Consider the following 25,484-nt stretch of genomic DNA (forward strand, 5'->3'; position numbering starts at 1 on the left):
CATTAATACGCCTGATCGTGCTATTCTTGCATTCGCTAGCACTAGAGGCCGTGCTTTTCAGCTTCCTACCACACTCTCTGAATTTTCTCTTCAGAACTTCCTCCCTTTTTCTACCTATGTCATTGGTACCAATGTGTACCAAGACTTCTGGCTGTACACCCTCTCCCTTCAGAATACTCTGCACCCAATCCGAGATATCCCGTACCTGGGAGACAACACACCATGCGGGTATCTCTTATCAGGCTGACAGAATGTCCTGTGTGTTCCCCTCACTATGGAATCCCCTATGACTAACGCATTCCTCATCTTCCTCTTTCCCTTCTGCACCACAGAGCCAGGCTCAGTGCCAGGGACAAGATCGCTGTGGTCGTCCTATGGTAGGTCATCCCCCTCAACCGCATCCAAAACGAGATAATGATTACTGAGGGGGATGGCCGCAGGGGTGCTCTCTACTATCTGAGCTCTTCCCTTCACTTTCCTGACTGTCATCCACTTATCTAACTTCTGCAGCTTCGGGGTGACTAACCCCCTGTAGCTCCTCTCTATCTCCTGTTCACTCTCCCTAATAAGCTGTAGGTCATCGAGCCGCAGCTCCAGATCCCTAACATGGTCTCTCAGGAGCTGCATCTCGGTGCAGCTGGCGCAGATCTGACCATCTAGGAGACTGGCCTCAGTAGCTGGGAAGATGTTGGAGTCAATTATTAAGGATGTGGTTTCGGGGTACTTGGAGGCACATAATAAAATAGGCCGTAGTCAGCATAATTTTCTCAAGGGAAGACCTTGCCTGACAAATCTTTTGGAATACTTTGAATAAATAACAAGCAGGATATACAAAGAATCAATTGATGTTGGGTTTTTGGATTTTCAGAAGGCCTTTCACAAGGTGTCACACATGAGGCTGCTTTACAAGCTATGAGCCCATGGTATTACAGGGAAGTTTCTAGCTTGGAAAGGGCTTTGGCTGATTGGCAGGAGGCAAAGAGTGGGAATAAGGGGAGCCTTTTCTGGTTGGTTGCCAGTGACTAGTGGTGTTCCACAGGAGTGTGTTTTGGGACCGATTATTTTTACATTATATGTTAATGATTTGGATGATGCAATTGATGGCTTTGTTGCAACGTTTGCAGATGGTATGAAGATAGGTGGAGGGACAGGTAGTTTCGAGGAAGTAGAGAGGCTACAGAAGGACCTAGACGGTTTTGGGGAATGGGCAAAGTAATGGTAGATGGAATACAGTGTCGGGAAGTGTATGGTCATGCACTTTGGTAGAAGAAATGAAAGAGTTGACTGCTTTCTAAATGGAGAAAAAATACAAAAAACTCTGTGCAGGATTCTGTAAAGGTTACTTGCAGGTTGAGTCTGTGACGAGGAAGGCAAATGTAATGTTAGCATTCATTTCAAGAGGACTAGATTATAACAGCAAGGGTGTAATGTTGAGACTTTATAAAGCACTGGTGACGCATCACTTGGAGTATTGTATGCAGTTTTAGTCTGCTTATCTTAGAGTGGATGTGGATGTGCTGAAGCTGGAGAGGGTTCAAAGGAGGTTCATGGAAATGATTCCCGGTTTGAATGGCTTGTCATATGAAGAACATTTGATGGCTGTGGGACTGCATTCACTGGAATTCAGAAGAATGAGGGGTGTCCTCATTGAAACCTATCGGATGGTGAAAGGCCCTGACAAAGTGGATGTGGAGAGGATGTTTCCTATGGTGGGAGTGTTTAAGACCAAAGGACACAGCCTCAGAATAGAGGGGCATTCTTTTAGGTTGGAGATGAGGAGAAAGTTCTTTAGCCAGGGAGTGGTGAATATGTGGAATTTGTTGCCAAGTCTTTATGTGTATTTAAGGCAGAGGTTGATAGACTCTAGGGCATATTTGGGCATGAAGGGATATGGGGAGAAGGCAGGAGATTGAGGCTGAGATTGTGGGCCAAATGCCCCAATTCTGTTCCTATGGTCTTATGGTCAGAACTGCTCACAATAGTCCTAATATGGCCTGAGCAAAGTTTTACATACAGTGGGATGCAAAAGCTTGGGCATCCCTGATCAAAATTTCTGTTACTGTGAATAGTTAAGTGAGTAGAAGATGAACTGATCTCCAAAAGTCATAAAATTAAAGATGAAACATTCTTTTCAACATTTTAAGCAAGATTAGTGTATTATTTTTGTTTTGTACAATTTTAGAGTGAAAAAAAGAAAGGAGCACCACGCAAAAGTTTGGGCACCCCGAGAGATTTGAGCTCTCAGATAACTTTTACCAAGGTTTCAGACCTTAATTAGCTTGTTAGGGCTATGGCTTGTTCACAGTCATCATTAGGAAAGGCCAGGTTATGTAAATTTCAAAACTTTATAAATACCCTGACTCCTCAAACCTTGTCCCAACAATCAGCAGCCATGGGCTCCTCTAAGCAGCTGCCTAGCACTCTGAAAATTAAAATAAATGATGCCCACAAAGCAGGAGAAGGCTATAAGAAGATAGCAAAGTGTTTTCAGGAAGCCGTTTCCTCAGTTCGTAATGTAATTAAGAAATGGCGGTTAACAGGAACGGTGGAGGTCAAGTTAAGGTCTGGAAGACCAAGAGAACTTTCTGAGAGAACTGCTCGTAGGATTACTAGAAAGGCAAATCAGGAAGACCTTCAGGAAGATTTAGCAGACTCTGGAGTGGTGGAGCACTGTTCTACTGTGCAGCAACACCTGCACAAATATGACCTTCATGGAAGAGTCATCAGAAGGAAACCTTTCCTGCGTCCTCACCACAAAATTCAGCATCAGAAGTTTGCAAAGGGACATCTAAACAAGCCTGATGCATTTTGGAAACAAGTCCTGTGGACCGATGAAGTTAAAATAGAACTTTTTGGCCGCAATGAGCAAAGGTATGTTTGGAGAAAAAAGGGTGCAGAATTTCATGAAAAGAACACCTCTCCAACTGTTAAGCACGGGGGTGGATCGATCATGCTTTGGGCTTGTGTTGCAGCCAGTGGCACGGGGAACATTTCACTGGTAGAGGGAAGAATGAATTCAATTAAATACCAGCAAATTCTGGAAGCAAACATCACACCGTCTGTAAAAAAAAAGCTGAAGATGAAAAGAGGATGGCTCCTACAACAGGATAATGATCCTAAACACATCTCAAAATCCACAATGGACTACCTCAAGAGGCGCAAGCTGAAGGTTTTGCCATGGCCCTCACGTCCCCCAACCTAATCATCATCGAAAGTCTGTGGATAGACCTCCAGAGCAGGGCATGTAAGACAGCCCAAGAACCTCACAGAACTAGAAGCCTTTTGCAAGGAAGAATGGGCGAAAATCCCCCAAATAAGAATTGAAAGAGTCTTAGCTGGCTACAGAAAGCGCTTAGAAGCTGTGATACTTGCCAAAGGGGGTGTAACTAAGTACTGACCATGCAGGGTGCCCTTACATTCGCTTCGGGCCCTTTTTTGTTGTTTTGAAGCTGTAAAAGATGGAAATAAAAAAAGTAATCTTGCTTAAACTATTAAAGAAATGTGTCATCTTTAACTTTATGCCTTTTGGAAATCAGGTCATCTTTTACTCGCTTAGCTATTCACAGTAACAGAAATTTTGATCGGGGTACCCAAACTTTTGTAGTTATTCTTCTCTTGAATAAACTCCTACATTGCAAACATCCAGTGCACCATTTTGTGCTTTTTTCTTTCAAGTCTCTTCTGTCCATTGTTTTCCCAGGAGAGCAGTTGGCCTATAATGTATATTTTCATTTCATCCAAGAAATGCCCTTTTCTGTTTCTTGATCTGCTTGTCCTCCCTATTTTCCCTTTTGCTTGTGTGATGTGACAGATTGGACAATGCACTTGATTTCATGGACTTGCTTCACCTGCTCTCACTAACAGTCATCCGATGACCTAGCGGCACGTGCCCAGGACGTTAATGTTTGGTTTGACAGGCTCTTTCTTCTGCTGCTGCATGAGCACAGCAACCATCAACCCACACTGTATCAGATTCATCTAGACATCGATCTTCATATTTCAGACAGGTGCCCTTTTCGTATTACATTCCATATGTTGTCCCCAGTTGGCATCAAGCACTAACGCTAAAGATGTCTTTATGCTCAAAGATTTATTAGACCATAAGACCATGAGACATAGGAGCAGAATTAGGCCATTTATTCTATTCCATCACAGCTGATTTATTATCCATCTCAAACCCATTCTTCTGCCTGCTCTCTGTAACCTTTGATGCCCTTACTAATCAAGAACCTATCAGCCTCCACTTTAATATACCTAATGACTCAGCCTCGGCAGCCGTCTGTGGTAAAAAAAAAAATTCCACCAATTCACCAACCTCTGGCGGAAGAAATTCCTCCTCATCTCTGTGGTAAAGGGACGTCCTTCTATCTTGAGGTTGTGTCCTCTGATCCTATACTCCCCCAGTTTAGGAAACATCCTCACCATGTCCTCTCTATCTAGGCCTTCCTATAATAGATATATTTCAATGAGTTTCCCCCTCATTCTTCTAAATCCAGGAAGTATATGCCCAGAGCCATCAAACACTCCTCAGATGTTAATATTTTCATTTCTGGGATCATTCTTATAAACCTCCTCTGGACTCTCTCCAGTGCCAGCTCATACTTTATTAGATATGGTGGCCAAAATACTTACAATACTCTACATGTGGTCTGACCACTGCCTTATAAAGCCTCAGGATTACATCCTTCCATTTATATTACAGTCCTCTCAAAATGAATGCTAACACTCCATTTCCCTTCATTACCACTGAGTCAACCTACAAATTAACCTTTAGGGAATCCTGAATGATGAATCCCAAATCCCTTTGTACCTCTGATTTCTGAATTTGCTCCCTGTTCAGGAAATAGTCTACATTTTTATTCCTTTTACCAAAGTGCATGACCATACACTTATTTGCCCATTCTCCTAATCTGTCCAAGTTGTTCTGCAGACTCTCTGCCTCCTCAACCCTATCTGCCTCTCAGCTTACCTTTGCAGCATGCACAACTTTGTCCACAAAGTCATTAATTATAATGGAGCAACACACATAAAAGTTGCTGGTGAACGCAGCAGGCCAGGCAGCATCTCTAGGAAGAGGTGCAGTCGACGTTTCAGGCCGAGACCCTTCGTCAGGACTAACTGAAGGAAGAGTGAGTAAGGGATTTGAGAGGGGGAGGGGGAGATCCAAAATGATAGGAGAAGACAGGAGGGGGAGGGATGGAGCCAAGAGCTGGACAGGTGATAGGCAAAAAGGATACGAGAGGATCATGGGACAGGAGGTCCGGGAAGAAAGGCGGGGGGGGGGGACCCGGAGGATGGGCAAGGGGTATATTCAGAGGGACAGAGGGAGAAAAAGGAGAGTGAGAGAAAGAATGTGTGCATAAAAATAAGTAACAGATGGGGTACGAGGGGGAGGTAGGGCATTAGCGGAAGTTAGAGAAGTCGATGTTCATGCCATCAGGTTGGAGGCTACCCAGACGGAATATAAGGTGTTGTTCCTCCAACCTGAGTGTGGCTTCATCTTTACAGTAGAGGAGGCCGTGGATAGACATGTCAGAATGGGAATGGGATGTGGAATTAAAATGTGTGGCCACTGGGAGATCCTGCTTTCTCTGGCGGACAGAGCGTAGGTGTTCAGCAAAGCAGTCTCCTAGTCTGCATTGGGTCTCGCCAATATATAAAAGGCCACATTGGGAGCACCGGACGCAGTATATCACCCCAACCGACTCACAGGTGAAGTGTTGCCTCACCTGGAAGGACTGTCTGGGGCCCTGAATGGTGGTAAGGGAGGAAGTGTAAGGGCATGTGTAGCACTTGTTCCGCTTACACGGATAAGTGCCAGGAGGGAGATCAGTGGGGAGGGATGGAGGGGACGAATGGACAAGGGAGTCGCGTAGGAAGCGATCCCTGCGGAATGCAGAGAGAGGGGGGGAGGGAAAGGTGTGCTTAGTGGTGGGATCCCGTTGGAGGTGGCGGAAGTTACGGAGAATAATATGTTGGACCCGGAGGCTTGTGGGGTGGTAGGTGAGGACCAGGGGAACCCTATTCCTAGTGGGGTGGCGGGAGGATAGAGTGAGAGCAGATGTACATGAAATGGGGGAGATGCGTTTGAGAGCAGAGTTGATAGTGGAGGAAGCGAAGCCCCTTTCTTTAAAAAAGGAAGACATCTCCCCCGTCCTAGAATGAAAAGCCTCATCCTGAGAGCAGATGCGGCGGAGACGGAGGAATTGCGAAAAGGGGATGGCGTTTTTGCAAGAGACAGGGTGAGAAGAGGAATAGTCCAGATAGCTGTGAGAGTCAGTAGGCTTATAGTAGGCATCAGTGGATTATAATTATAATGGATGCTGAAAATCTGCGATACATTGACAAAGTGCTGAAAATCTTGTGAGGTTGAGCAGTGTCTGGGACGTAGGAACTGTAGAATAACATTTGAGTTCTACAGCTTCAGAATTGTTTCCTCCAGGCTGGATTATTGGAAAAAGAACACTATAGAAACTACAGAAGCCACTATACTGCTGAGTGAGTTTGAATGGCCTCCAAATAGTGGGCAGGGGGAAAAGAGCAAATGTTAGACATTTGGAAGAAAGTCAAGGGCTACTATTCCCTCTAAGCTGCGCAGGTGCGTGGCCACAGACTAACTGAGATGCTCCCATACACATAGCCTTTGTTGCCATGCAGCTGTAATTTTCTTTTATATAATGTTAATATAATTTTGAAATTATGCAAATATAATTTTGAAATCTATATTAATAGAATTGTGAAATACCCTGTAATTAATTATGTTTTAATGAATATCTGTAAATTTTCAAAATAAATATACCACAACCTTTACTTTGAAACATTTTAGAGCTTTAACGTATTTACATTGTCAGTGTTTCATGTTACAACACTGTTACAAATTTTAACAATAAACACTGAATGGAAATCAGTAGTTCATTGTTAAACCGAAAGCCTGCTGAACAGCGATGCCATCTAGTCAAAACATTTTTCTTTTGCCACTGTGCCTGTCAGTTGTTTTGACTGCATTAGATCATTTGCTTGTGTTGTGAGATGTGGTTTGTGTTTAAGACTGGTTCAATTAAGATGTTCATTGATATATTGAACTATGTGCATAGAAGAATTTGAAGAACTGTCAATTCTTGTTGACATTGTTGGAACATTTCAAGCTTCTAGTGCTGACTGCAAATATGGATTTAATCTTACGAATTCCATCAAATTTAAACCCAGAGACTAGAAGTGGAACATATGGATGATCTAATGAGTATTAAGATGTATCTTTTATCTGGATGCAAAATTAACCTGAACAGCTTTTATTGACATGGATTTGTAATAAAGTCACAAGAAAAATTGTACAAATGTAAAAGATTTTCTTCGTACACTCAGACCCTGCTTAATGCTGAGGACACGTTCCTCAGAGGTGGGAGTGCTGTGTAAATCAGCACTATGCAGGGTCAGTGTAATATTACGTAATTGGACGTGTGCCTGATTAAAGAAATCAAAACTGAGATATATGATATATTATTTTATGTATATGCAGTAATTTGTGGAGTAACAAACATGCATATAGACCTAACCTGTACATCAGTGGAACAGCAACACATTGCAACAGCAACGGAGGTAAGTGGGTGGTGGTTACAGGTTAGAGGAGGGACCAGGCTGTGGGTCCTCCTCTAACTTTGGCTTCTTCAAGTAGGCGTTGAGAATTGACTGCCTTTTCTTAAGTTTCCTCTTATGAAGCAGTTCTCAGTAGCAGCAAATCATGTTGAGAACCTTGTTGCTTTGCTCCTTGTAAGGGTCATTATCGATGAACTGGTCCATGATTTGTATGATCGTGGTGATACCAGTGCTGAGGAATTTTGCGGTGAGGTTTCTTGCTGGTGTTTCCTGTTCTCCATCATGACCTCAGATTCACCCAGGATGTGTTGCTCTGCCAACTCTTGAAGCTCTTTGTTATTAAGGCCCTCATCATAAGAATACAGTAACTCTTCAACATCGCCTCTAATCCCACTTCATTGGCCAGTTCAACGATGTTTTGGATGACTGGTTCCGTCTGCAATCCTAGGACGTCATTGCATGCTTCTGGCCATAGCTTCTTCCCCACTCCATTCACCAGCTTTCAAATGCTGTGTCACTTGCAGTTTCACAGCCATGCTAATGCTTTTCCTAGTCATCTTAGATGTACTACCCTCACTGGAAGTTGCAAACCATTTTCCAGGCATTATGGGTGGGGGGAAAATGGAATAAATTAGTGAGGAAGCAAAAACATTTACACACGTGGGGGAGGCAGAGCTTGAACTAATGTGTGATTGGCTGTGAGTGGCTCAGAGAATATGTAAAACATTCTCATTATCTATTTGAATGTTTACTGTAATGGCGACCACTCTTGAGAAATTTTCAGTGTTGCTTAGAATGAATTTTTATCATTTTTTAAAATTTCAATTACAGAATTGAATACCTATGTTGAAACGAATCAGCACTATGCGGCGTCTGAGTGTACTGTATTTCATTGTAAACTTCAATTAATAAATAAATTTATTTAGAGTGAAAATTTTTCAATTTTCACTCTAAATATTGACAGTATGCATATTGTTTTAAAAAAAAAACCACTTGAAGTGCTGCACAGTTTTCAGGCCATGTAAAAAATTTCCTGCTCTAAGCGGGAAATTAGTTCCCGCAGTTGTAAAAAAATAAATGTCAAGGCCTTGGTGAATGGAATGGTAGCGGAGTATTACAGGATGTAACTTTCAGAGCTGATGTCGGGAAAGGCTAATGTCAGAATGCAACCCCACCCTCTGCAGTTTTCCTTCTAATTTCATCAACAACACTAGGTCAAGTCATAGGACTATGAGAACGCAATTATAAGATGAACCATAGCAGATCAAGATGGTGGCTCAGCGGCACTATTCAAAGAAATACCATTCTTGCTTTTGTCGAAGGAGCTTCATTGTTTTCTGCAGCGAGTTTGTCAATTTATACATGCAGCCACTGTGTACTGGTTGTGGAGGGAGAATGCTTAGTGTGTCAGCAGGCAGGCTGCTTTGCCCTGAATTGTGGTAGAGTAAACCATCCTATTCTTCAGTTGCGACTTATAGATGGTTGAATGGGGTGGTGCATCAGGAGATGCGTCACTCACGACACAGTACCCCACCTCTGATCTGTCATCCATTTTGCACTTTTTTACACCTTTATAAAATAATTGCACCTTCACTTCCCATTAAATAGCTTTTAGTTTTTAATGAGTGTTTAAAAAGTCGACATTGCTGTTCTCAACCAAAGCCCCATTTGGATGAGGCTGCTCTGAGAGATTAAAAAAGGCATTATCACTTGCGTACAGTCTCATTTTTCTGAAACAAGCTACTTACTGAGAAACTTAAACCACTTCCTGTAAATTAAGTGTTCAAAACACACCCGCCAACAACTGAGCGGTTCATTATACACCCAGCATCTGGTGAGGGTGTCACTGTACCCACAGTAATGGGTGAGGGGTTCACTGTATCCCCAGTAACAGATGAGGGGGTGACTATATCCCCAGTGGCAGGTGAGGGGTTCACTGTACACAAAGCGACTGGTGAGGGTGTCACTGTACCCTGGGTGACTGGTGAGGGGTTCACTGTATCCCCAGTGACTGGTGAGGGGTTCACTGTACCCTGGTGACGGGTGAGGGATTCACTGTACCCCCGGTGACTGGTGAGGGGTTCACTGTACCCCCGGTGACTGGTGAGGGGTTCACTGTACCCCCGGTGACTGGTGAGGGGTTCACTGCATCCCCGGTGACTGGTGAGGGGTTCACTGCATCCCCGGTGACGGGTGAGGGTGTCACTGCATCCCCAGTGACTGGTGAGGGTGTCACTGCATCCCCGGTGACGGGTAAGGGGTTCACTGTACCCTGGTGACGGGTGAGGGATTCACTGTACCCCCGGTGACTGGTGAGGGGTTCACTGCATCCCCGGTGACTGGTGAGGGTGTCACTGTACCCCCGATGACTGGTGAGGGGTTCACTGCATCCCCAGTGACTGGTGAGGGTGTCACTGCATCCCCGGTGACGGGTGAGGGATTCACTGTACCCCCGGTGACTGGTGAGGGATTCACTGTACCCTCGGTGACTGGTGAGGGTGTCACTGCATCCTGGGTGACTGGTGAGGGGTTCATTGTAGCCCCGGTGACGGGTGAGGGGTTCACTGTACCCCGGTGACAGGTGAGGGTTTCACTGTACCCCTATTAATGGTTGAGGTGTCACTGTATACCAAGTATTACCATATTCTTGAAATATTTTTATTTATCCTCCTGCTGTCCCCTTGCCAGTGCTCACCTCATCCCAAAGCACCGTTACACGCTGCATTTTTGATCAGCACACCAGCAAACTGAAAGAACAAGTCACATCCAAATCTCCCTGAATTATTTTTTTTCACAACCCACTGAGAGCTGGTAATTGAAGTCATGGGTTTGTCAGCAATGGGAACCTGGTTTTAGTTGTTGTTTTCTTTTATATTGTGTTGAGTGCTGGTGTCTTGTTACAGAATGTAAACATTTTGTTTCAATGCAGGAGATAGTTATGATGTTTGTGCAATCTGTCTTGACGAGTACGAGGAGGGTGACAAACTTCGAATACTGCCCTGCTCGCATGGTAAGTCATTCTAATCTATCCAAGGCAGAGGGCGATTTCTGTGCGGAGACTGTGAAGCAGGGGTTACAGAGATGTACAGGAGGTCATGAGCACAGGACACGGAAGCAGTTGCGGGGGAGATAAGCTGTTTTTCGGGGTCGGTTGTCTGTTATCCAAAGTGACATGTTTGGTTTTTGGTTGGAATTGGTGAAAGCCAAAGTTATGTGGTTTCAGGAGTGTAGTAGGTCACTGAGGAGTGAGTGCCTGTCAGACATCCGCACCACTGTCCTTGGCGGCCACCCTCACAACATGGGAGCCGCTGTCATGGTTACAACAGTCTTTTGTTCTCTTACTCGAAGGAATAGTTGTTTCCTTCTCCTCTCTCCCCTTCTGCTATTGCTAATGGACTTCCAGCAGGAGGAATTCTGAGTTAACAAATCCCATGTTTATCTGGAAAGCACTAAAGTTGAAACATTGTAGAGTCATAAAAAAGTACAGAACAGAAACGGGTCTTTCAGCCCATCTAGTACATGCCAAAACAATTTACACTGACTACTTCTATCAACCTGTATCGGGACCATAGCCCTCCATACCATTACTATCCATGTATCTGTACAAACCTCACTTAAACGTTGAAATCAAACTTGCATGCACTGCCTTTGTTGACCCTCTGAGTGAAGTAGTTCCCCCTCATGTTCCCCTTAAAATTTTCACTTTATGGCCTTAACCCATGACCTTTGGTTGTAGTCCCACCCAACCTCAGTGGAAAAAGCTTGTTTGCATTTACTCTATCTATACCCCGATAATTTTGTATACCTCTATCAAATCTTCTCTCAATCTTCTACTTTCTAAGGAATAAAGACCTAACCTGTTCAATCTTTCCGTATAACTCTCCTCCAGACCCAGCAACATCCTTGTAAATTTTCTCTGTACTCTTTCAACCTTATTTACATTTTTCCTGTAGGTAGGTGGCCAAAACCGCACACAATACTCCAAATTAGGCCCTACCAACATCTTCAACATAGCATCCCATCTCCTGTTCTCGTACTTGGATTTATGAACGCCATTGGGCCAGAAGCTTTCTTTATGATCCTAGCTACCCATGATGCCACTTTTAACAAATTATGGACCTGTATTCCCAGATCTCTTTGTTCTACCACAATCTTCAGTGTCCTACTGTTCGCAGTGTAAGACCTTGTCTGGTTGGTTCTACTGAAGTGCAACACCTTGCATTTGTCTGAATTTTATTCTATTTGACATTTTTCTGCTCATTTTTCCAGCTGATTCAGATCCCTCTACAAGCCATAATAACTTTCCTCGCTGTCCGCTGCACCCCCAATGTTGGTGTTATCCACATATTTGCTAATCCAGTTAACTACATTATCATCCAGATGTTTGATATGGGTAACAAACAACAAAAGACCCAACACTGATCCCTGCAGCACTCCAATAGTCACAGGCCTCCAGTCAGAGAGGCAACCCTCTACTACCAGTCTCTGGCTTCTCCTTCAAAGCCATTGTCTAATCCAATTAACTACCTCTTCTTGAATGCCAAGCGACCGAACCTTCTTGACCAACCTCCCATGCAGGACCTTGTGAAATGACATACTAAAGTCCATGTAGACAACATCCACTTTCTTGCTAACTTCCTTGAAAAATTCTCTAAGATTGGTTAGACATGACCTACCACTCATGAAGCCATAGTGATTATCCTAATCAGTCCATGTCTATCCAAATACTTATATATCCAGTCCCTTCGAATACCTTCCCCACTATTGATTTCAGACTCTCTGGCCCATAATTTCCTGTTCTTTGTCTAGAGCCGTTCTTAAACAGTGGAACAACTTTGGCTATCCTCCAATCCTCTGGTACTTCTTCTGTCGCTAAGGATGATTTAAATATCTCTGCAAGGGCCCTGGCGATTTCTGCACTTGCACTTGCCTCCTGTAGGACCTTGTCAGGCCCTGAAGATTTATCCACCCTGATTTTCCAGAACAGCAAACATTTCCTCCTCTGTAAACTGTATAAGCTCCATGAAGTTGATGCTGCTTTGCCTCACTTGTATGGACTCTGTGTCCATCTCCTGGTTATAGACGCAATAAAGTTATTTGAGATCTTCCTCCATCTCTTTTGGCTCTACACATAGATTACTATTCTAATCTTCTAGAGGAACAATCTTGTCCCTTACAGTCCTTTTGTTTTTAACATATCTGTAGAATCCCTTAGGATTCTACTTCACCTTGTTTGCTAGGGCAACCTCATGCCTTCTTTTAGCCCTCCTGGTTTCTTTCTTAAGTGTTCCCTGGCAGTTCTTACACTCCATAAGTACCTAATTTGTACCTACCTGCCTATATCGGCTGTGCACCTTTTTTCTCCTAAACAGGGCCTCACTGTCTCTCGAAAACTAAGGTTCCTTACACTTATTATCTTTACCTTTTCTTCTGACATGCACATACAAGTTTTGTACTCTCAAAATTCCACTTTTGAAGGCCTCCCACTTACCAAGTACACCTTTGCCAGTAAACAGCCTGCCCCAATCCACACTTGCCAGATCATTTCTGATAACATCAAAATAGGCCTTTCTCCAATTTAGCAGCTCAACCTGCAGACCAGACCTATCTTTTTGCATATATATTTTGAAATTATTGGCATTGTGATCACAAAATGCAAAGTGTTCCCTGCACAAACTTCTGTTACCTGCCCTTCCTCATTCCCTAATATCAGATCAAGTATCGCAAAATCTCTCATTGGGACTTCTACGTACTGATTAAGGAAATGTTGCTGAACAAGTTTGACAAACTCTATCCCATCTAGTCCTTTTGCAGTATGGGAGTCCCAGTCAATATGTGCAAAGTTAAAATCACCTACTATAACAACCTTATGTTCCTTGCAACAGTCTGCGATTTCTCTACAAACTTGTTCCTATAATTCCTGCAGACTGTTCAGTGGCCTGTAATATAGCCCCATTAATGTGATCATACCTTTCTTATTTCTCAGTTCCACCCATAACGCCTCACTAGATGAGTTCTCCAATCTGTCCTGATTGAGTACTGCCGTGACATTTTCTCTGACTTGTAGTGCCACCTCTCCTCCTTTAATCTTTCTCACTCTGCTGTGTTTAAAACAATGGAATCACAGAATATTAAGTTGCCAATTCTGCTGCTCCTGCAACCAAGTCTCACTAATCACAATATCATAATTCTAGTTGTTGATTAATGCCGAACTTAACTGCCATTCCTACAGTACTTCATGCATTGAAATATACGTAGCCATGCTTAACTTTTTGTTTTGTGAGTTTGAGATCTTACCAATATCTGTCTCCAAAACCTCTCCACTATCTGTTCTGGTACTCTGGCTCCCTTCCTCTGCAACTCTAGTTTAAACCCACCGTGCAGCATTTATCAAACCTTCCCACATGGATATTAGTCCCCTTCTAGTTCAGGTGTAAGCCTTCTCTGGAAGAGAGCCAGTGATCCATAAATCCGACACCCTCCCTCCTTCACCAACCCCTTAGCCACGTGTTAAACTGTATAGTGTTCTTATTTCTGGCCTCACTGGCACATGGCATGTATAGCAATGCTGGTCCTGCCCTTTAACTTAGCACCTGACTCCCTGAGCTCCCTTTGCAGAACCTTCCTGCCTGTACCTAGAAGTGCCTATAAAAAGTATTCACACCACCATTGAATCAAAGTAGATTTAATTTGGCTTTTTTGACAAAAAAAAGTCTTTCGTGTTTCTACAAAAAACAGATCTCTACAAAGTGATCTAAGTTAATTACAAATGTAGCCCCCCCTGGCTACCCTCAGGGTCGCTCGGCTCGCTGTCATCTAGGGAAACAGCCCTCGGCCCCGGCAAACTGGGTAATTCGTTTGTGTGGATGCTGTGTGATATACCCCGCCCCGCCCAAATAACAGACAATACACCAGATACGATTAAATGATATACAGTTTATAGACATTACTGGAACTATATAATTAATAGATATTAAAATATAAAAGGAAAATAAAAGGCGCCACACTTATCAAAGTTCAATCTCTTCGTGCACAAACAGTTGGAGCTCAAGGACCTTTTTCTTCACCCTGTGACCCCTCGGACCACCTCGACCGGCCGCCTGGGACCAACAACGGTGGTCAACCAGACGCTCCACACGAGTCCGTCTCTGTCTCCTTGCCGAACGCCCTTCTCGGGGTCCGACCCCGTTAGCAGACATCACAGCACCTCGTCCATCCTCTGTCTCGCTCTCCCGCCTTCTCCCCCAAAACCCCGCGCATACAGTATCTTCAAATACACCAAAACCATAACAACTATCCCAATTGGTTAATAGCACCCTCTTATCACACTGTAAACCAAAACAAGCTGCTAGCGCAAACCTTCTCAGCGTTTAACACAACAAAGCCGCATTCCCCAGATTAACATAACAAAAGAAGCCATTTTAAATTTAACAAAAAAGAAAGACCCCGTACACTCTCCCCCCACCAATAAAAGTCATGCCCTCACGACTTCTAAATAACTCGCCAACCAGTCCTGCAGACATACAACACACACATACACAGATACACACAGTGACAGTGCTCCCCAAACAATGGACCTTACTTCTGTCCCACGGGCGCTACATAGGCCAACCTATCTGGGAGCTTCTTAACCCTCCGAGACCTCTGTACCCCCTCACCAAAACCCAAAAGGCTCAGACACTACTAGGGATACCTCGGGCCTGCTTGCCAACTCCTCTCTCACTCAGGCTGCCACTACAGCTCGGATTCCCCTGTCCCGTGTCCGGGGTCCCACCTCTCCTCCTTCCTGATCTTGCCGTAACTCAGACTGCCCACAGCTAGCCCTCCCCACTACACCTAACTCAGTGGGAGAAGGGCCAAAAGTCTCTTCCTCAATCCTGGGGAAGTTAGCGAAGGGTAGCATGTACCACATGTCCAGCACATCATCCTTCGAATCCGTATCCTTCCTCATTCCCTCGATCGGTAGCTGCTGTTTAAGTTTCTCCAAACTGAAACATTTAGCCGGGGCTACCCCTTCAGCCTCCTGCAGTGGAGACGTCAGCTTCTTCGGGGACTCCTTCAACTCTCGCCACAGCCTCAGCAGTTCTGACTCAGGGTTCTTGGCCATCTCAATCTGGGACGCAGTTATCCCACCAGCTTCTTCCACCCTGACCTGAAAAGCAGCAGTTAAAGGATGTTCAGCCTCCGGTGGTTTCTTCCTGAGGACGTCTTCCAGGTCAACTTTCAGTTTTTCCACTTCATTTAAATTCGCGATAGTCATCTTCAGGTTCCTTTCAAGCGTCCGCCTCCCTTTTCCAAGATCTGTCCTCCATTTCTTCACCTCCTCAGGAGTGTAGCCAAACTCCCTTCCCTGGGCTCTCGGTTTTCTGTTGACCTTAGTCTGAACACTTCCTTGATCTTCCCCAACTTGTAAATCTTCCACTCTTTTCTGAATCGACGTCTTGAGTTTCTGCTGATCCCTTGGAAGGTGGGTCATTGTTTCTTCTCGCTGGATTAATTCATCAGTACATGACCACTGTGTGGTGCAAATCCCCTCTCTTCCCTGGATCTCATTCAGATTGATGACCTGGGTTTCCATCCCCTGGTCCACCACAGTCTGTTCCAACACCAGGAAGTTCAAGTCCTCTGGCCAAAAACTCCTCCACATTTGACACTTCGCTTCTGTCGCCTGGGCTCAGCCACTCGCCTTGCCTCATAGTCCCCCCAGGTGAATCCAAGCTCTAGGTGGTCATCCACATACGTCAAGACGCCACACACCTTCACTTCCCCCATGGTCTTCCTCATGCCCCGCGGGAAGGATGCAGGGGCTCCGGATATGCCCTTGGGCATCTTTTCAGATCGGAACACTCCTAGGGAACTAATAACAGCCGTCTCCGGCTCAACAGCCGCACTCCTCGGGATCTGGCAACATCCACTCCTCAGATGCAGCACATTAAACCACATCACATAATCCACACACCCGCTGCCTTCATCTTCCACGCCGCTAGGGTCCGGTTGCCGCGACCTCCCTCTCACTGAGGTGTCTTCAGCGGTCAACTCCCCTCCCTCGTGGTAGTTCGAAGCATCTACTAAGAGGGTCTCACCCTCAGCTATTTTCCCCAAGTCGTACCACCACTGGGTCTCGTTTAAATTCGGTACTGGCTCAAGGCTGCTACACACGTCCTCAGAAGCAACTCGACACGCTGGGTGCCCAGAGACTGCCCCCATGAACTCCAGGGTCATTAACCAATCATCACCTTCTAGATAACTACTGCCACTAGTACCCAAAGTCTCTGGTGCCCTTGCGGTTGTCAAGGATAAATGCTTCAGACACAGGTTGTAAAACGAACTGTACAACAACTTGATCTGTGCCCCGGGGTCGAGGATAGCTTTAGCATTGCTTCCCTCTATCCATAGCGACACCCTTGGGCGTGGCCCCTCTAAGCCTTCAGGAATAGGGTCTTTTCCTTGCGGAAGTTCAGTGGTACATTGCTGGGAACGTGCTTCCCCAGAGACCCCAAGCCGTTCCCCCACTGGTCCTCCACTAAGTTTCCCGACACCTCTCTGATCAGCTGAACAACTGAAGAAGGGGCTGATCCCCTGAAATGATCCCCCTGGCACTGCAAGCAATTTAGCCGCCCTCCTAGCCAGAGAAGACACACTGAAAACTTTCCCCCCTCTTTCAAATAACTGACAGCTGTCACTACGGTGTAAGTGAACCTGACAGCTCTAACACTGTCACCAGCCTGCCTACTTAAACTTTCAACCAATCCCTGTCGCTCTCCCTCCACTGAGCACTGCCACTCATCTAACAACCGAGAGAACCGCTCCGTCCACATCTCGCACGACTCCACCCCTCTTGAGGTGGACACTATCACAAGCGCCAGGTGGAGCCTGCCAGAGCTAGAACGTTTATTCGCAGACCCTACCTCCAAATCAGACCACTCTTTCCTCTCTCTCCCAACAGCATGGACAGCCCCGAGTGCCACCTCCAACTCGTCAATGCCAGCCTGAACTCGACTAAAGACCGCACCCACAACGCGTACAGCAAACACCAGCAAATAACCCACAGAGACACACATTACAGATTTAAACAGGGCACCCATACAGCATACCAGTAGACTTAATCCCGGACAAAGCCCACACAATGTAGCCCCCCTGGCCGGCCTCAGGGTCGCTTGGCTCGCTGTCGTCTAGGGAAACAGCCCTCGGCCCCGCCAAACTGGGTAATTAGTTTGTGTGGATGCTGTGTGATGTACCCCACCCCACCCAAATAACAGACAATACACCAGATACGATTAAATGATTTACAGTTTATAGATATTACTGGAACTATATAATTAAATAATTAATAGAGAAAAGATATAAAAGGAAAGTAAAAGGCGCTACACTTATCAAAGTTCAAACTCTTCGTGCACAAACAGTTGGAGCTCAAGGACCACCTTCTTCACCCTGCGACCCCTCGACCAGCCACCTGGGACCAACAACGGTGGTCGACCAGACGCTCCACACGAGTCCGTCTCCATCTCCTCGCCGAACGCCCTCCTCAGGGTCCGATCCCATTAGCGGACATCACAGCACCTCATCCATCCTCTGTCTCGCTCTCCCGCCTTCTCCCCCAAAACCCCGCGCATACAGTATCTTCAAATACACCAAAACCATAACAACCATCCCAATTGGTTAATAGCACCCTCTTATCACACTCTAAACCAAAACAAGCTGCTAGCGCAAACCTTCTTAGTGTTTAACACAACAAAGCCGCATTCCCCAGATTAACATAACAAAAGAAGCCATTTTAAATTTAACAAAAAAGAAAGACCCCATACACTAATATAAAACACAGAATAATTGATTGCTTAAGTATTCACCCCCTTCAAGTTAGCATTTAGTAGATGCACCTTTGGCAGCAATTACAGCTTGAGTCTGTGTGGATAGGTGTGTATTAGCTTTGCACATCTGGACACTGCAATTTTTCCCCATTCTTCTTTACAAAACTGCTCAAGCTCTGTCAGACTGGAGGGGATTGTGAGTGAACAGCCCTTTTCAAGACTGGCCACAAATTCTCAATTGGATTGAGGTCTGGACTCTGACTTGACCACTCCAGGATATTAACTTTGTTGTTTTTAAGCCATTACTATGTAGCTTTAGCTTTATACTTGGGGTCATTGTCTTGCTGGGAAACAATTCTTCTGCCAAGTTGCAGTTCTCTTGCAGACTGCATCAAGTTTTCCTCCATGATTTCCCTGTATTTTGCTGCATTCATTTTACCCTCTACCTTCTCAAACCTTCCAGGCCTGCTGCAGTGAAGCATCCCCACAGAATGATGCAGCCACCACCATGCTTCTTGGTTGGGATGGTGTGTTTTTGATGATGTGTGATGTCTGGCTTATGCTAAACATTAAGGTTCGTTCATCGTCATCGATGAAGTCTTCGACACCATTGGTACTTTTTACGAGGTCGAGTTGCTAGCTCGATACTCAACCTGGCACGGATGGCAAGCGTTCCCGGGAGCGGCTTGACTAGATTCGAACTCGGGAACCTTCGCTCCCGAAGTCCGGCGTTGATGTCACTGCGCCACTAGCCGGCTAATGATGGTGTCAAGACTAGCGCTTGATTTGGATTTAAGTGAGGGAGAGCTGTGCAGCGTCAGCCTCACTCTCTCTTCCCAATTCCCATCTGGATCCAGTGGCAAGACAAGAGTCGAGACGGCTGGAGATGGGACTAGGCGCAGTGGATGACCAGGATAGCTTCTGTGTCTTGATCTGCTCTACACGTTCCACGACGCTTGCAGAGCCTGCCTTCTTGGCTGTTGGACCTTCCATTGGTCTCATCCGCTCAATCCGCCGGAGTCTGTCTTCATATGCTGGGATAGGCAACTCCCTATCTCACTGAGGGTTTGAGACCTGTCGGCTATCCTCACCTGGTTTAGCCGGTTTGTCAAAGCTGTTGCCCGGGGTGTGGCCGCTGTCGCATGCAAACAGCTACGGGGAGCCACAGGTGAGAGCCGAGTTCCAGGTGAGGATCAAAGGTGGACAAACCGCCCTGAGAAGGATGCGACATGTTCCCCCACCAGAGGTTCTACCCCTCCCTGATGCCCCGTACACCCCATGTGTTTAGTCGGATGGCCAGGAAACTCAATTTTGGTTTCAACAGACCATAGAACCTTCTTCCAACTGACTTCAGAATCTTCCACATGCTTTCTGGAAAACTCTAGCCAAGATTTCATGTGAGTTTTTTTCAACAGTGTCTTTCTTTTTGCCACTCTCCCATCTCAGCCGTTGAAACTTGTAACGCCTCCAGAGTTGTCATATGTCTCATGGTGGCCTCCCTCACTAGTCCCCTTCATGCAGTCACTCAGTTTTTGAGGACGGCTTGCTTTAGGCAGACTTACAGCTGTGCCATATTCTTTCCATTTCCTGATAATTGACTTAACTTTACTCCAAGGGATATTCAGTGACTTGGAAATTTTTCTTGTATCCATCTCCTGACTTGTGCTTTTCAATAACCTTTTTGCAGAGTTACTTGGAGTGTTCTTTTTCTTCATGGTGTAGTTTTTTGCCAGGATATTGAGTCACCAGCTGTTGGACCTTCCAGATAACGGTGTATTTTCACTACAACCAATTGAAATTAAAGGGGGTGAATACTTATACAGTCAATTATTTTGTGATATATGTAATTGATTTGGGTCACTTTGTAGAAATGTTTTCACTTTGACATGGAAGAGTCTTTTTCTGTTTGTCAAAAAAGCCAAATTAAATTCACTGTGATTCAATGTTGTAAAACTATAAAACATGATAACTTCCGGGGAGTGGGATTAATACTTTTTATAGACACTGTACATTGACCACGACCTCTGGCTGTTTACCCTCCCATTTATGAATACTGAGGACTCATTGAAACATTGTTGTTAGCTAGTTGTGACAGTGTGGTAGTTGGCCTTAGTAACTTACTATAATGGGATTTGGTTTACAGCTCCTGATCACTAACCCAGGATGAAGAATGCATTCTTGCATCCATTAGCTTAGTCTGTACATCAAGTAAAAGTAGCAATAATGGTACATTGCTTAGTTGTGACGTTGTGAGTGGCCAGAGATGGTGCCACATTGCAGATGAATTTTAGGTTTTTGGCTTTCAGCAAGCATTTGGCCCAAGTTCAATGACTGTATCTTGGGAGATGTGCACATGTTAACATGATTTAAAAGACAGTTCCATGATGGTGTCTTTGTATGCCTGTTCTGAATGGGTTTTGAAGAAATGTTGAAGGTGGGTGATGGTATCATTAAAAGGCAGCAACTGTATTCACTTGAGCTTATGAGAATCAAGGAACTGACTTATAAAGTCATAGATTGTCCAAGGATAGAGTATATTTCATTCTTCATGTCTATGTTATTGCTCTGAGTGTGGTCTTTAACTGGACCCTTGCCCCACATTCCTGAGTACTTGTTATCCTTTCAACTGCCTATCCAATTCTCTTCTGATCACCTCTGTTCAATTTCCTTCTTTACAACTTTCGGGGAGCACATTGCAGATCACAGCTGTGCATAAAGAAAATTCTGTTCCATAAGACTATTACAGATAGGAACAGAATTAGCCCGTTTGGCCCTTCGAGTCTGCTCCATCATTGTGTCATGGCTGATCCATTCACTTCTCAGCCCCAATCTTCTGTCTTCTACCCGTATCCCTGCATGCCCTGACTAATGAAGAATCTATCAACCTCTACCTTAAATATACCCACTAACTTGGCCTCCACAGGCACCTGTGGCAACCCCTCTGATTCCTCACTGATTCCCTTCAACGTTGTTCTCTGTCAGCAACCCTCATTTTCATTAAACGTCTCAGGATTATGAGCAACCCTGTTAAGCAACCTCTCAACCATCTCTGCTTGGAAAAGTTTAGTATTACTTCCTTCTCTTGGTAGTCACGAAGTTGTTTTCTTGCCACATTGAAAGTGGAGGCTCAGATTACCCAGAGAACCTTAACAGGTAATAATGTTAAGTGTCTGTGAGTTTGCAGTACTGGCATTAAGATTCAAGATTCATGATTGTTTAATGTCATTTCCAGTACACAAGTGTAAAAGAGAACTGGATCCATGGAATCAGCATAAACATGCCTAGGATTGGTTAATGAGAAAAATAGACCTGTCCCAACACACTAGAGTTTGAGAGGGCAGTGCAGCATGTAATGCAGTCCATTTACGCTCACCTTTTAATTAAATCCTTTATTTGTGCCTCTCCCTTTTGGACAATAGCTTTTAATTGGACTAGAAAGGTATTGGATCTTTACAGAGGGTGCAACTCACATTCATGAGATTCTTTGCACGTCCAAGGAAGCTTCTCCTCAAAGAAAAGCTGCAATGACTACTTACATTTGCACAATACAGACTGCAGGTGATATGTTGGTATTCAAAACTAAAGAAAAACTAGTAATATTCTCATAATAGGGTTATTGGGGATGGCAGGGTGGGGACAAGTCTCTACCAAAGGAGATGTAAGGCACTCCTTCCCTCTGCTAGTCTGCAGGTCACCCTTGGGTAAGGTGTAGCATTGCTTAGACTCCGATCAGGGTCACATGAACTCATAGGAACAGGTGGTGGATGGTCATATGAGCAGCTGGTACATATCACAAGTCCTGGTTATGTGACCACTGATGCCAGACAATCTCTGAATTGAATTGATAATGGCTGGGGTCACCCACCTTGTAAGAACATTGCCCACAAGAAGGCAATGACAAACCATTTCTGTAGAAAAAATTGCCAAGAATAATCATGATCATGGAAAGACCATGATCGCCCTCATCGTATGACATGGCACATAATGAATGAACAACTGGGGAAGGAGAAAGGCCGACACACAGTTTTGAAACCTAGTGACTGAGTCAAAACAATTGTCAGCATTCAGTACTGGATAGATGTGAGATTACGCCAAAAAGAGTTTAAAAGGAGACAGCTTTATGGAGCCAGACGTTGGAGTAGAGGGAGACAGAGTAGGAAGGCTTTGACTCAACGGGGTTAGGCGATAATGGGTCGAGGCGAGGTAGGTTATCTGTGTAGATTACAGACAGGAAGTATATGTGTGAGGCCAGTGTTCTGTGCTCAGTGTCAGATGTGGGAAGTCCAGGAGACTCCCAGCCTCCCGGAATTACACATCTGTGCCAGGTGCATCAAGCTGCAGCCCCTTAGGGATCGCGTTAGGGAACTGAAGATGCAGCTCGATGACCTTCATCTGGTCAGGGAAAGTGAGGAGGTGAGAGAGAGGAGCTGTAGGCAGGTAGTCACACCAGGGCCTTGGGAGACAGATAAGTGGGTAACGGTCAGTAGAGGGAAGGGCAGGAGTCAGAGGCTAGAGAGTACCTCTGTGACTGTACCCTTTAACAGTAAGTACTCGTGCTTGAGTAATGTTGGGGGGGACGGCCTACTTGGGGCAAGCAACAGTGGCCGCGCCTCTGGCACAGAGTCTGGCCCTGTGGCTCAGAGGATCAGGAAAGGAAGAGGATGGCAGCAGTGATAGGGTACTCTATAGTTAGGGAGTCAGACAGGTGATTCTGTGGACGCAGGAAAAAAGCACGGATGGTAGTTTGCCTCCCAGGTGCTAGGGATGTTTCTGATGGAGTCCAGAGGTTGTGGTACATATTGGTACCAACGACATAGGCAGGAAAAGGGAGGAGGTCCTGAAAGCAGACTACAGGGAGTTAGGAAGGAAGTTGAGAAGCAGGACCACAAAGGTAGTCATCTTGGGATTACTGCCTGTGCCACGTGGCAGTGAGTATAGGAATGGAGTGAGGTGGAGGATAAATGTGTGGCTGAGGTATTGGAACAGGGGGCAGGGATTCAGATTTCTGAATCATTGGGACCTCTTTTGAGGCAGGAGTGACCTGTACAAAAAGGATGGGTTGCACTTGAATCCCAGAGGGACCAATATCCTGGCGGGGAGGTTTGCTAAGGCTATTGGGGAGAGTTTAAACTAGGATGGCTGGGGGTGGAACCCAAACTGAAGAGACGGAAGAAGAGGTGGTTGGCTCACAAATAGAGAAGGCTTGGAGACAGTGCGAGAGGGACGATAGGCAGGCGATAGGGAAGGGATGCACTCAGGCCAGTGTTTGAGATGTGTCTATTTTAATGGAAGGAGTATTATGAACAAAGCAGATGAGCTTAGAGCATGGATCAGTACTTGGAGCTATGATGTTGTGGCCATTACAGAGACTTAGATAGTTTAGGGGCAGGAATGGTTACTTCGAGTGCCAGGCTTTAGATGTTTCAGAAAGGATGGAGGGAGGCAAAAGAGGTGGGGGCGTAGCACTGTTGATCAGAGATAGTGTCACAGCTGCAGAAAAGGAGGAAGACATGGACGTGTTGTCTACGGAGTCTCTGTGCGTGGAAGTTAGGAACAGGAAGGAGTCAATAACTCTACTGAGTGTTATTTATAGATCACCCAATAGTAACAGGGACATCAAGGAGCAGATAGGGAGACAGATTCTGGAAAGGTGTAATAATAACAGGGTTGTCATTTCCCAAATATCAGTTGGCATCTCCCTAGAGCAAGGGGTGTAGGTGGGGTGGAGTTTGTTAAGTGTGTTCAAGAAGGTTCCTTGACACAGTACATAGAAAAGCCTACAAGAGGAGAGGCTGTACTTGATCTGGTATTGGGAAATGAACCTGGTCAGGTGTCAGGTCTCTCAGTGGGAGAGTATTTTGGAGATAGTGATCACAATTCTATCTGCTTTACCATAGCATTGGAGAGGGATAGGAACAGACAAGTTAGGAAAGCACTTAATTGGAGTAAGGGGAAATATGAGGCAGGAACTTGGGAGCATAAATTGGGAACAGATGTTCTCAGGGAAATGTACAGAAGAAATGTGGCAAATGTTCAGGGGTATTCGTGTTGAAATCTCCATTGGTATGTTCCAATGAGACAGGAAAAGGATGGTAGGGTACAGGAATCGTGGTGTACAAAGACTGTTGTAAATCTAGTCAAGAAGAAAAGAAGAACTTACAAAAGGTTCAAAAAACTAGGCAGTGATAGAGATCTAGAAGATTATAAGGCTAGCAGGAAGGAGTTTAAGAAAGAAATTAGGAGAACCAGAAGGGACCATGACAAGGCCTTGGCAGACAGGATTATGGAAAACCCCAAGGCATTCTACAAGCATGTGAAGAGCAAGAGGATAAGACGTGAGAGAATAGGACCAATCAAGTGTGACAGTGGAAAAGTGTGTATGCAACTGGAGGAAATAGCAGAGGAAAAAGATCTTGGTGATTGTAGGGATGACTTACAGCGGACTGAAAAGCTTGAGCATGTAGATATTAAGAAAGAGGATGTGCTGGAGCTTTTGGAGAGCATCAAGTTGGATAAGTCACTGGGACCAGACTAGATGTACCCCAGGCTACAGTGGGAGGCGAGGGAGGAGATTGCTGAGCCTCTGGCGATAATCTTGCATCATCAATGGGGATGGTAGAGGTTCCAGAGGATTGGAGGGTTGCGGATGTTGTTCCTTTATTCAAGAAAGGGAGTAGAGATAGCCCAGGAAATTATAGACCAGTGAGTCTTACTTCAGTGGTTGGTAAGTTGATGGAGAAGATCCTGAGAGGCAGGATTTATGAACATAAGGAGAGGCATTATATGATTAGGAATAGTCAGCATGGCTTTGTGAAAGGCAGGTCATGTCTATGAGCCTGATTGGATTTTTTGAGGATGTGACTAAACACATTGATGAAGTTAGAGCAGTAGATGTAGCGTCAATGGATTTCAGCAAGGCATTTGACAAGGTACCCCATGCAAGGCTTATTGAGAAAGTAAAGAGGCATGGAATCCAAGGGGACCTTGCTTTGTGGATCCAGAACTGGCTTGCTGACAGAAGGCAAAGAGTGGTTGTAGATGGGTCATGTTCTGCATGGATGTCAGTCACCTGTGGTCTGCCTC

General features: G+C 45.1%; 1 protein-coding gene across 3 annotated transcripts in view; it reads left to right on the forward strand.

The window, feature by feature from the left end:
• The window catches only part of rnf167 (ring finger protein 167), a 233,988-nt gene that overhangs the window by 196,398 nt on the left and 12,106 nt on the right, over positions 1–25,484 (forward strand). For 2 of the 3 annotated variants that reach the window (XM_072258505.1, XM_072258504.1), the window contains exon 10: positions 10,523–10,603. The exons of the other annotated variant lie outside the window; for it this stretch is intronic. In XM_072258505.1, the coding sequence (XP_072114606.1) occupies positions 10,523–10,603 (81 nt within the window). The remainder of the gene's footprint in view (positions 1–10,522; positions 10,604–25,484) is intronic. 3 annotated transcript variants of the gene reach the window in all.

Source organism: Mobula birostris, chromosome 5 (assembly GCF_030028105.1).
Source record: "Mobula birostris isolate sMobBir1 chromosome 5, sMobBir1.hap1, whole genome shotgun sequence".
NCBI lineage: Eukaryota > Metazoa > Chordata > Chondrichthyes > Myliobatiformes > Myliobatidae > Mobula > Mobula birostris.